The sequence below is a fragment of the Ovis canadensis genome, chromosome X, assembly GCF_042477335.2.
Source record: "Ovis canadensis isolate MfBH-ARS-UI-01 breed Bighorn chromosome X, ARS-UI_OviCan_v2, whole genome shotgun sequence".
NCBI classification, from domain to species: domain Eukaryota; kingdom Metazoa; phylum Chordata; class Mammalia; order Artiodactyla; family Bovidae; genus Ovis; species Ovis canadensis.
This window is the reverse complement of record NC_091727.1, coordinates 51,774,764-51,787,521: the sequence shown is the minus strand read 5'-3', so window position 1 is coordinate 51,787,521 and position 12,758 is coordinate 51,774,764. Positions and strand designations below refer to the sequence as shown.

The 12,758-nt window shown below is 39.4% G+C and overlaps 1 protein-coding gene across 19 annotated transcripts in view; it reads right to left on the bottom strand.

The window, feature by feature from the left end:
- Positions 1-11,682, bottom strand: part of PFKFB1 (6-phosphofructo-2-kinase/fructose-2,6-biphosphatase 1) — a 135,589-nt gene extending 123,907 nt beyond the window's left edge. For 6 of the 19 annotated variants that reach the window (XM_070291579.1, XM_070291582.1, XM_070291581.1 and 3 more), the window contains exon 1: positions 5,103-5,558. In XM_070291579.1, the coding sequence (XP_070147680.1) occupies positions 5,103-5,208 (106 nt within the window). In that variant the 5' untranslated portion in view covers positions 5,209-5,558. Of the gene's footprint in view, positions 1-3,875; positions 3,926-5,102; positions 5,559-11,377 lie in introns of those variants that run through there. The other 13 variants (XM_070291583.1, XM_070291589.1, XM_070291586.1 and 10 more) reach the window with 9 other exon arrangements.
- Between the last annotated feature and the right edge of the window lie 1,076 nt (positions 11,683-12,758).

The window sequence follows — 12,758 nt, the reverse complement described above, 5'->3', positions numbered from 1 at the left end:
TGCCATGTAGGGCCACCCAAGACAGATGAGTCATGATGGAGAGTTTTGATAAAAAAATGGTCCACTGGGGAAGGGAATGACAAACTACTTCAGTATTCTTGCCTTGAGAACCCCATGAACAGTATGAAAAGGCAAAAATATAGGACACTGAAAAATGAACTCCCCAGGTCAGTAGGTGCCCAGTATGCTACTGGAATAAAGTGGAGAAAACAACTCCAGAAAGAATGAAGAGATGGAGCCAAAGCAAAAACACCTACTTGGGGATGTGACTGGTGGTTTAAGTAATGTCTGGTGCTGTAAAGAACGATATTACTTAGGAACATGGAATGTTAAGTCCATGAATCAAGGTAAATTGGTCAAACGGGAGATGGCAACAGTGAACATTAACATATTAGGAATCAGTGAACTAAAATAGACTGAAATGGGTGAATTTAACTCAGATGACTATTATATCTACTACTGTGGGCAAGAATCCATTTGAAGAAATGGAGTAGCCACCATAGTCAACAAAAGAGCCCAAAATGCAGTACTTGGATGCAATCTCAAAAATGACAGAATGATCTCTGTTTGTTTCCAATGCAAAGCATTCAATATCACAGTAATCCAAGTCTATGCCCCAACCAGTAATGCTGAAGAAGTTGAAGCTGGATGTTTCTATGATGACCTACAAGATTTTCTAGAACAAACACACACAAAAGATGTCCTTTTCATTATAGGGGACTGGAATGCAAAAGTAGGAAGTCAAGAGATACCTGCATTAACAGGCAAATTTGGCCTTGGAATACAGAATGAAGCAGGGCAAAGGCTAACAGAGTTTTGCCATGAGAATGCACTGGTTGTAGCAAATACCCTCTTCCAACAACACAAGAGAAGACTCTACACATGGACATCACCAGATGGTCACTACTGAAATCAGATTGATTGTATTCTTTGTAGCCAAAGATGGAGAAGCTCTATAGAAACAGCAAAACAAGACTGGGAGCTGACTGTGGCTCAGAGCATGTCAAATTCAGACTTAAATTGAAGAAAGAAGGGAAAACCACCAGATCATTCAGGTATGACCTAAATCAAATCCCTAACAATTATACTGTGGAAGTGAGGAATAGATTCAAGGGATTAGAGATTCTTCTCAAGTGTAGATTGAACATCCTCTAGCATGACTATCTTTTAAAAGTGGACAAAACCAGCTGTTAGTGAAGATATAGAGAAATTAGAATCTTCATATGTTGCTTTTGGAAATATAAAACATGAATCCACTTGAAAAACCAGCTTAGCAGTTCTTTAAATCATTGTATTAATAGACAGAATTACCAGAGGACTTAGCATTTCTACTTCTATGTATATATTCAAGAGAAATGAAAAATGTGTCCACCCAAAAACTTGTACACAAATGTTGATGGCAACATTGTTCATAATAGGCAAAAGTGGAAACAAACCAAATTTCCCTCAATTCATATTTGAATTGGCTAAACAAAATGTTGTATATCTATATAATGGAATATTATTCAGCTTTAAAAAGGACTGAAGTATCTACACATGCTACAACATGAATTAACTGAAAATATTATGCCCAATGGAAGAAGCCAGATACAAAAGAGCATGTATTGTATGATTTCATTATTGGGAAATGTCCAGAATAGGCAAATCTATGGTGACAATAAGTAGATTTTAGTGGTTTGCCAGTGGCTAAAGGGAGGGGGGAATCTGGAATGACACTAAAGCATATGGGGTTTCTTTGGAGAGTGTGATGAAAATGTTTTGGAATTAGTAATGATGGTACATAACCACATGAATATACTAAAAACTACTAAGTTGTACACTTTAAAATAGTGAGTTTTATGGTATGTGTATTATATCTCTATCATAAACATTTTTCTTATAGGCCATCATTTAAAAGTCTATAAATGATGGAGAGGATATGGAGGAAAAGGAACCCTCCTATGCTATTGGTTGTAATGTAACCTGGTACAGCCACTATGGAGAACAGCATGGAGGTTCCTTAAAAAGCTAAAAATAGAGTTGGCATATGATCCAACAACCCCATTCCTGGGCATAAACCCAGGGAAAAATCTAATTTGAAAAAACACATGCCTCCCTATGTTCACAGCAGCACTATTTACAATAGCCAAAGACACAGAAGCAACCTAAATGTCCATCAACAAATGAATGAAAAGAAGAATGAAATAATACTGTTTGCAGGAACACGATGAACTTAGAAATTATCATGTTAAGTGAAGTAAGCCAGACAGAGAAAGACAAGTGTCATATATCACTTATAAGTAGAATAAAAAAAAATGATACAAGTGAATTTATTTACAGAACAGAAATAGACTTACAAACAGAAAAGAAACATGGTTACCAAAGAACATAGTGGGAGTTAAGGGAGAGATAAATTAGGAGTTTGGAATTAATATATGAAACCCTATATAAAATAGATCAACAACAAGGGCCTACAGTATAGTACAAGGAACTATAATCAATAACTTATAATAACCTCTAATGAAAAAGAACCTGCAAAAGAATATATAGAATATATATATATATATATACATACATATATATATTCTGAATTGCTCACAGTTGAAACTAATACAACATTATAAGTTAACTACACTTCACTAAAATGGTAAAAACATTATTTGAAAGTGTATAAATGATTTACCAGGTAAATATAAAGCAAAATAAAGCAAATATACATATAATAATATCAGAAAACATTGTAGGACAAAATGTTAATTATACTAGATTAGCAGAAATTTCCTTACACATTGATAAATAGTCAGTTTACCAGAAATATATAGCAATTCTAAATTTGTAGCTATTTACAAAGCTTCAAAATTGACATAGTTACAAGGAGACATTAACAAATTTTTCATATCAATAAGCAGACAAAATCCTGGGAGAATACTAATTGAAGTATATAGTATTCTTAATCGAATTGTAAAATGTATATTTTTTTCAAGTGCTCATGGAATTTTTACCAAAAATTACCATATGTTGGTCCATAAAGCAAATCTCAATAGACATAAAAAAATAGAAATCATACAGTTTGCTCTTGAAGAAGGATGGAATCAGACAGGAAATGGTAAGGGCACTGATCTAGCAAAACAGAAGCTGGCCCAAGGGTTTGGCACCAATTTCTAGATGACTCCTTCTGTGTCAGGCATTAACTCTTCAGTTGCTAGGTGATAATCTATAGGTCTTAGCAGTCCTGAGAAAGGGACTGAGGTGGCCAGGGCAACTGAGTGATATAGAAACTAAGAAAGCCCTGAGCAGTGTCTATTTACCAAACAGTCTGGAAATACTTTAAAAATTCATATGTCCATACAACTGCATCTGTGGAATACCAATCTGTTTCGTATGACAATTATAGCATCAGATGCTTACTTTCAAAAGGAAGAAAGTCTAAAAATTAATAAGCTGTGCATCCAACCCCAGAAGTTAAAAAAGAAAAACAGAGTAAGTCCAAAAAAAGTAGAAAAAAAGAATAATGATGAGGAAAATGGCTAAATAAAAAGCCAGAGACATATCAGAAAGAATCAGAAGGCCAAAAGTTGATTATTTTTAAAAATTTGTAAAAGTGACAAACTTATGGCACTATTGATCAAGAATAATAAAAAAAGAAGGTACAAATAAACAAGGATAAGAGGATATAATTGCAAATGAAATAGAGATTTTAAAAATATGGATATAAGTTTATGCAAATAAATTTGAAAAGTGATGTGAAATAGAATAATTCCTAAAAAAAAAACAAACCATAATTTAACAAAGCTGACAAGAAGGAATAGCAAACTGGAATGATTCTGTAACTATGCAAAAGATTATATCAATTATTTTTATTTCTTACAAAGAAAACACTGGTCTGATGTTTTTACCTGGAAGTTGTGCCAAATATTTAAAGAACAAATAGTTCCTTGGATAACCTCTGTCAGAAAATAGAATGAAAGGAAATAGTTAGAGAGTGGCTTGCCTGCTTGCCAGCTTAATCCAATAGCCCCTTAGAAGGAATAAAAGTGGCTTGGTGGATGAGGGTGGGATGTAATTTTCAGTCTCATCTGGGCTCCTTGATCTCCAGATGAGTGATTGAAACTGCTGATGGAGAGGAAAAGGAAGAACAGAAGGCTAGGTTTTTTTTCCCCTCTCTCCCTCCATCCATACCCTCCATTCTACATAGTATATTTAACATCCTACATCTTCCTGGATCTTCCTCTCACTAGCTGTGAGCCTGGACCTCTTCTAGCATTAGCATAGTGGAAGCTTGGTCAGCTGGTCCTTAAGATGTCTGGGTCCCACAGTCCATAGCTGTCTTATCTCCACCCACCTTATGGCTCCTCAGGTCAAAATTCTTGGGCTGTAAACACCTTGATTTGCAAACTGTCCCCTGTTATCTATGGGAAATGGTATAATCTACTTAAAAAATATATTTACAGGTTTTGTTTGCTTTCCCCCTTTCTTAATTTTTAAAAGTGGACATTACACCAGTAGTCTTTCCCTGGGTGTCTTCTCCCTCAAATTCCTAGAGCAGCAAATGTGTCCATATGTGCCATGAAGGTAATGCAGGAGACAGGACACCAGCCTTTTCCAACCCAGTTAAACCCAGTTTCTCAAGGAGGAGCAAACCTGACCAATGATATGGAACTGTTGTGTACCCAGCACCTGTCCTCTAAGAAACAATGCCAAGAATTTTATTTCACCCAAGAGCTATCAGACAGCACAAATTTCCAGACATTTCACTGAGGTCACCAAAATAAAACATTTAGGCAAACACTGATGTAGAACAGTCAGATTTCAAACAATAAGTATTCCAAATAAGCTCCAGATAAAAGAAAAAATTCTTAGTCAAAAATCCCTCTGATTAAGATGGTCTTTATGTAACCATCATTCTTTCTCTGTATTCACCTCTCTCTTTCTGTTTTTCTTTCTCTCCTTCTTTCTCTGTTTTTGACATTAGCATCTTGTTACCCTGCAGCTATTTCATCCTGCTGCTCATCTATTCCAACTTTCAGGTTGGGGTGGGGATGGACAGGGGGCCATGTCCTTTGATCTTCTACACCCATTCTACCACCACCACCTTGAAGCCCACAGAAGCAAACACCACTTACAGCCCCTCCTCCGTTGCAGCCTGCTGTTGCCGTTGTTGTGTGGAATCCAGATCTTCTGCAATCTGGTTTGGGTGAGCTCTCCCATCTCTTGAGACATCTTAGGCATCACAGCTAACAACACCACTATCCACAAGGTACCCGGCCTTACTTTGTCTTATTAGCTCTATCTTCTTTTGCTGTGGCCACAGCAGGTGGTGGACAGAGTTGGGACAGGGAGGTGTGCTGGGATTCTGAGCCCTTTTGCAGCCTGTCTCCAGCCTCTCTCTTGTCTCCTAGTCCTTGCCTTCCTCTGCTCTTGTATGTACCATTGAGGGCTTGGGTACAGAGGAGAGGTTGGGCAGAGGTCAGCAGAGGCCTCTGAACTCCAAGGGCTGTGTACATAGGAGATAAGTTGGAGCCCAGCAAGGAAGGCAGCCAGCAAGACAGCCCAGGTCTGGCCAGTCACTTCCCTCCAATGAAGACAGGACTAGTAGAGTATGCAAATGAAAGACTGAAGATCATGTGCTTATGTCCTGTGTGGGGTGGGGAGGCAAAGGTGATGGAGTCAGATCTCAGCAGCTTTCATAGCTTTGCAGTAAAAAAACAGGCCCAAGCAGAATGTCAAGCTCCAGCCCATCCACATCAGAAATACAAGATTCCTGAATACAAACACACAAATACAATGTCCCTACTGAAAAAAATGTTTTGAGATAGCAATCATTGTCCCGAACTGGAAGTGGAAGGTTTACTGCCTCAATGCCCTCCCAAAGGCACTACAAACCTTTTCTTCCCCTGAATGCAGCTACCTTTCCTATTGAGGGTCCTGCTTTCCTAAAATGTGAAAGTGTGCTTCCTGGGACCCTCTCAGAGAGATGGACACTGTTTGATCATCTTTATGCTCTCTCCAGCCAAGGCTAAATAAATCAGAGTAAACCTGACACCTTGGGAAGAGATGTGCACGCAGCCATTGCTAGGGAAAGTGACAGTATGATTGCCAACTGTCATCAGGTCCTCTAGGCAGAAAGGAATTGTGATCTGACCCAGAACTTGACTAAAGTTCTTCATGTCAAGCCATGAGGATGGAGGCCTGGGGGGAGGCTGCAGCAAGCAGACTATGGGGAACAGGAAGCAATGGCCTCAAAGTAGGACAAATCCATAGACCAGAGCCATCCTACTCAGAATTATCTTCTTTACCCTCCCCCTGATTGTTTTGAAACTTTTATGTGTAAAACTCATCTAACAGCATAGCTTACTTGGAAGATGTTCAAGTGTGCTCTTACTTCATTCTTTTGCAACCTTCCCACCCCTTGATAAACCTCCAGTGATTGGCTACATGGAAGCTCAGTTTCTTCCTCTGAGCTGGGCAACACTTGGCTAGTCTCTTGGGGATATAAATCCCCAATTCCTGACCTCCAGTGCTCTCAGCTCCACTTTGCCTTTTAAGAAGTTCCCTTAAATACATTCTCAGCATCCCAGTCTACCTAAGGGTTAGAGTCCCTCCAGTTTTTGTGTATAGATCATACCAAACTTTCAATACATTTCAGATCCTTCCCTTCTAAATGAATCTCTCGAGGCAGTGGATCACAGTGGTTAAAAGCAATGGGCTCTGGAGCCATGCTACCTGAGTGGAATCCCACCTCTTCCCCCTTGCTAGGAGACGCTGGGCAGAACACAACTTTGCAGTGCCCTGGTGAAACACTTTGTGTTTTCATCTCATAAGTGTATTTTAGTGTAGTTGAAGATTCGGTATGTTAATACATATAAAGTAATCTGGGAAATGTTCAATATATATTATGTAACACAGTGATTCCCCCTGTGAAGTAAAAAATCAATCACCTCTTTGGCTAATCTACAATTTCTAATGTGATGGTGAGAATTCAGGGAACAGCAAAAGAAACTTAAAAATTATGACAAAGGGTTAACATTTGTAATAAAGAACTCATGCCAATCAATTAGAAAGATGAATTCGTTTTTATTTTTTTGGTTTTATGATACAGAAGACCCCTAGAAATCATTTCATTCAACTCTCTCAGGTAAGAAAATAAAGGCCTGAGAAGGGAAGTATTTTCTTAAGGTCCTATAGCAAATTAAATCTCCAAGTCAAGAATAAAACACTGGGGATCTAAGTTCTCCAGTCCAGGGTTTTTCATTGGTTTAACTGATAAAAATAGCTTGATTTAAGAATGTGGTCCTCCAGATTAGTTCATAACATTTATAGCCCTAGACCTAGACTTTGGAAGAGATACAATTCTCTTAATTCTAATAAGTCTCCTAACTGTATCACTCTGCTAATGCTAATAATCTTAATAATAATGCTTTACAAGTATGTTTTCCAAGGCCCACAGAGAAACATATTCTTTTTCATAGTTGCTCCTTCCAAACATTCTCACTAGCCTCACAGGGAAACTGAGGTCTCAGGAGGGGAAGTGGCTCATCTGATGTAATCACTCTAGTCATATGAACCCCTTTACTATGTTTACAATTTTGTCCTCATGACTCTGCATGAAAGATAATTTTAGCAGCAGGAAATCTGAGATAGGAGCTTAGCTGACTTTTGACAAGGTCTGAAAGGCAAACTTGGGGTCCAGGCTTGAAAATCCACATTAAAATTGCCTGGAACTAGCTCTGTGTGTGTGTTTGTGTGTGTATGTGTATGTGTATGTATGTGTCTGTCTGTGTGTTTAACCACTGTTATCCATTGTGATCCCCAGAAGTAGGAAAACTCAACAAGCTTTATGGAAAGGCCTCAGCCCTGACTCTTCTCAATCAAACCTACTTCTACAGTCATTTATCTCTTTAAACTCCCATAGCTTAATTGTTACCAGCTGACTCACTGGGCCCCCAAACTCACTGTGTACTTTTTTGCCTCTGTGTGTTTGCTTAGCCTGGAATGCCTTCCCTTCCTTTCCATTCTCAGTGAAATATGACTCAATTTTCTAGGCTGGGCTCAATTCTCACCTCCTCTGAGAAGCCTTGGTTTTGGTTCTCACATTGCTTATATGCTTCTGTTTATCTGAGCAAGTATCAACCTGTGTTTTACCAGTCTACTTTCCTACTAGATTCTGAGCTCCTTAAGGATAGGTACTGGATCTCAGTTATCTGTGATCTGTTTCCACATGTCCAGCTCAGGCCTTGGAACAGAGGATACTTGCTTAATCTACATCTCTCTGCCTGGATGAGATGAACATGTGTACAAATAATCCCCATTCAACAAGACAAATTTTGTAAAAAGGGAGTATTCAGGGAACTGGAAGTGAGGGAAATAACCTGGTCTGAAGGTACAAGCAAAATGGCTGTCTGAGGAGGCCTTCAAAATAGCTGTGAAAAGAAGGGAAGTGAAACGCAAAGGAGAAAAGGAAAGATATACCCTTTTGAATGCAGAGTGCCAAAGAATAGCAAGGAGAGGTAAGAAAGCCTTCCTCAGGGATCAATGCAAAGAAATAAAGGAAAACAATAGAATGGGAAAGACTACAGATCTCTTCAAAAAAATTAGAGATACCAAGGGAACATTTCATGCAAAGATGGCCTCAATAAAGGACAGAAGTGGTATGGATCTAACAGAAGATATTAAGAAGAGGTGGCAAGAATACACAGAAGAACTATACAAAAAAGATCTTCATGACCCAGATAATCACCATGGTGTGATCACTCACCTAGAGCCAGACATCCTGGAATGTGAAGTCAAGCGGGCCTTAGAAAGCATCACTACGAACAAAGCTAGTGGACGTGATGGAATTCCAGTGGAGCTATTTCAAATCCTGAAAGATGATGTTGTGAAAGTGCTGCACTCAATATGCAAAAAAATTTGGAAAACTCAGCAGTGTCCACAGGACTGGAAAAGGTCAGTTTTCATTCCAATTCCAAAGAAAGGTAATGCCAAAGAATGCTCAAACTACCGCACAATTGCACTCATCTCACATGCTAGTAAAGTAATGCTCAAAATTCTCCAAGCCAAGCTTCAGCAATACGTGAACCATGAACATCCAGATGTTCAAGTTGGTTTTAGAAAAGGCAGAGGAACCAGAGGTCAAATTACCAACATCTGCTGGATCACTGAAAAATCAAGAGAGTTCCAGAAAAACATCTATTTCTGTTTTATTTCCTATGCCAAAGCCTTTGACTGTGTGGATCACAATAAACTGTGGAAAATTCTGAAAGTGAGGGGAATACCAGACCACCTGACCTGACTCTTGAGAAACCTGTATGCAAGTCAGGAAGCAACAGTTAGAACTGGACATGGAACAACAGACTGGTTCCAAATAGGAAAAGGAGTATGTCAAGGCTGTATATTGTCACCCTGCTTATTTAATTTATATGCAGAATACATCATGAGAAACGCCTGGCCGGAAGAAGCACAAGGTGCAATCAAGATTGCCAGGAGAAATATCAATAACCTCAGATATGCAGATGACACCACCCTTATGGCAGAAAGTGAAGAGGAACTAAAAAGCCTCTTGATGAAAGTGAAAGAGGAGAGTAAAAAAGTTGGCTTAAAGCTCAACATTCAGAAAAAGAAGATCATGGCATTTGGTCCCATCACTTCATGGCAAATAGATGGAAACAGTGACTGACTTTATTTTTCTGGGCTCCAAAATCCCTGCAGATGGTGACTGCAGCCAGGAAATTAAAAGACGCTTACCTCTTGGAAGGAAAGTTATGACCAACCTAGACAGCATATTAATAAGCAGAGACATTACTTTGCCAACAAAGGTCCATCTAGTCAAGGTTATGATTTTTCCAGTGGTCATGTATGGATGTGAGCGTTGAACTATAAAAAAAGCTGAGCGCTGAAGAATTGATCCTTTTGAACTGTGGTGTTGGAGAAGACTTTTGAGAGTCCCCTGAATTGCAAGGAGATCCACCCAGTCCATCCTAAAGGAGATCAGTCCTTGGTGTTCATTGGAAGGACTGATGCTGAAGCTGAAACTCCAATACTTTAGCCATCTGATGCAAAGAGCTGACTCATTTGAAAAGACCCTGATGCTGGGAGGGATTGGGGGCAGGAGGAGAAGGGGATGACAGAGGATGAGATGGCATCACCGACTCATTGGACATGGGTTTGGGTGGACTCTCGGAGTTGGTGATGGACAGAGAGGCCTGCCATGCTGCAGTCCATGGGGTCGCAAAGAGTTGGACATGACTGAGCATTGAACTGAACTGAACTGAAGGTAGAAGGTGGTAGGAGGATCTAGAGAGTTTCTCAACTCTGAATGGGGCAAAACAAAAAGAATTAAAGAATGAAGTCCCTTCACTCCCCCAAATGATCCAAATAACTGGTTATGGAAAAAGAAAGTTTCACTCAGTATCAGAAACTCACTTACCCTAACTCAAGACTAAGAGTTGAACCACAAATTCTAATTTGGGATTAACTGTATGGAGGAAAGCATAAAGTGTGTCTTCCTGAGGCATGCAGATTCTGATCATCCTCCTAAAGTATGGAATTCATGGAAGAATTTCATTAAAAGCAATATCAAGACAGTACTGATGGGTCTCAAAATCACAAATAGAGTCTCTTTATTGGTAATTCTTGGAGTGTATGGATGTTAATGCATTCGTGTTAGAGTGAGGAGGGGAGATTGTATGCTTATAGATCAGATGTCTATATGTGTATATTAGGCCTTTTGTGGCAGCAGCCTAGGAGTAATTTCCTTCTTAGCCACTTCCCTGACCTACTATCCCCTCACTACTTTCAGCGCCATGCCTGGAGCCCAAGGTTTGCACTCCACAGACCACAGTCACTCAGGGAGAAGAGAGTTGTGGGTGGTATTGCCTGTGGAGGCTGCAGAAAAGGTAAGATCACTAACACAGAGCACAGAAATCCTGAAATATTTCCAAAGAGCTTTGGTTCTTCTCATCCTACTCTTCTTCACCTTGTTACAGCCCTCTGAGGGAAATGGGATAGGGACTTTAATTTCCATTTTAGTAAGGAGGCTACTGAAGCCCAAAGAAGCTAAAAGCTTGTTCAAAGTGCCACAGCAAACCAGTCCTATTTTATACACAGTTGGCAGTTAAGAAATATAATATCTATCGTCCAGTTTTTTTCAAAACTGGACTAGACCAAGTGAGAGAGACTTCTAAAAGTGCTAAGGAACTGCCCTTTGGGCCAGTGTTCCCCAAAGACAGGTCAGAATGGATGATAGATAATGAGATGTAGAAATTATATTAATTCCAAACTTCCCATACACTTTAGTGAAAAATTCAAGTGACTGCCTACACTAAGAAAAATTTCCAGAGAGCCTAAAGAATGGATTTATATTTGTATTAACTCCCATCTATTTTTCTTCTGTCTCACCTACCTGTTCTCCTAGAGGTTTTTTCTTCCATCACTAATTATCCGACACACGACTCTTGCATTTAGACCCCAAAGCAGGTCCAGAGGGTGGCATCAAACAGGGAGTCTGGAAGTGCTTGTTGGTTCTCTGGGAAGGCTGGGAAGTTCCCTTGGTAAGAAAGGCAGTGTACCCGCTGTTGAAATATCAGCTGTTGTAGTTGCCAAAGAAGTTCCTGAGTCATCTGGAGCCTTTTCTCTTCAGGCCAACCCCGAAGGTCAGAACTAATATTAACGAGCTACTGCAGAATGGGGAAATGAAAACCAGCAATGGAAAGAGGCAAGATCTGGATTTCCTTAGGGCTGTTTCATATTGCTCTTCAGTGCAAATTGACATGATCCCTTACTGGAAAGTGATTTGGCAATAGGAAGTTAAGAGCAATACAAATGTTCATTTCCTTTGTCCTAATTATTCCACTCTTGGGACTCAGTCCTAAGCTTATAACTACCAAAACATGAAAAAGCTTAAAGAACCAGCATTTTAATTTTAATTGCAAGGGTATTTTCTGATGGCAACAACCTTTAAGTCCATCAGAGGGAATGTAACCTTTAATTCTTCCAAGGAGAAAAGCAGCTCTTTAGGTATTTTTTGCAGACATTGAGAATGATGGTTGGAATTCTGGGGGAAAAGTAATTATACTGCAATTCTGGGTGAGGAACCTAAGGATGCAAAGTTATACTTTCCCCTGGATATTGGACAGGTCTATTATCTCTATTCTTATGTTCTTAGGAAACAAGTCACTAACCTGCTGATGCTCTTGCTTGTTCATTCATTCAGCAAACATTTATTAACTCCTAACATGTGTTGTGTGCTATATTAGGAGATGGGACTAATGAGATGAATCAGACATAGTCATTGCTCTCAAGCTGCTGGCAGTCTAGTGATGGAAATAGAAATCAGTGGTAGCTGTGCATTGTAAGTGCTGTGACAGAATGGACGATAGGGTGGTGTGGGGGCCCAGAGAAAAAGTGGTGCATGGGTGATTATTAAAAACAAAACAAAACAAAACAAAAACTTACTCAGGAAAGTATTCCTTGAGCTGATTAAGATATGGATTGAATCTTGGCTCTACTACTTCTGTGATATTGATTCAAATTCACTGAACCTCTCTTATTTAGCCTTAATGTCCCTTACAAAGTTGCTCTGACAAGGAAGTGAGATAAATGCATATGGAAGAGCCTTGGGTTATATTGGGAAACAGTGCTGCTCTGGACATGGATAATCCTCTTAGATTCTCTGGGTCTTGATTTTAATCATCTGAGAAATGAAGAGAAAGTACTGTCAGGTCGCATCCTAGGGATGCTATAAAGCCAAAGAAAAATAATGGCTACAGGGTGGGCTGGATGAA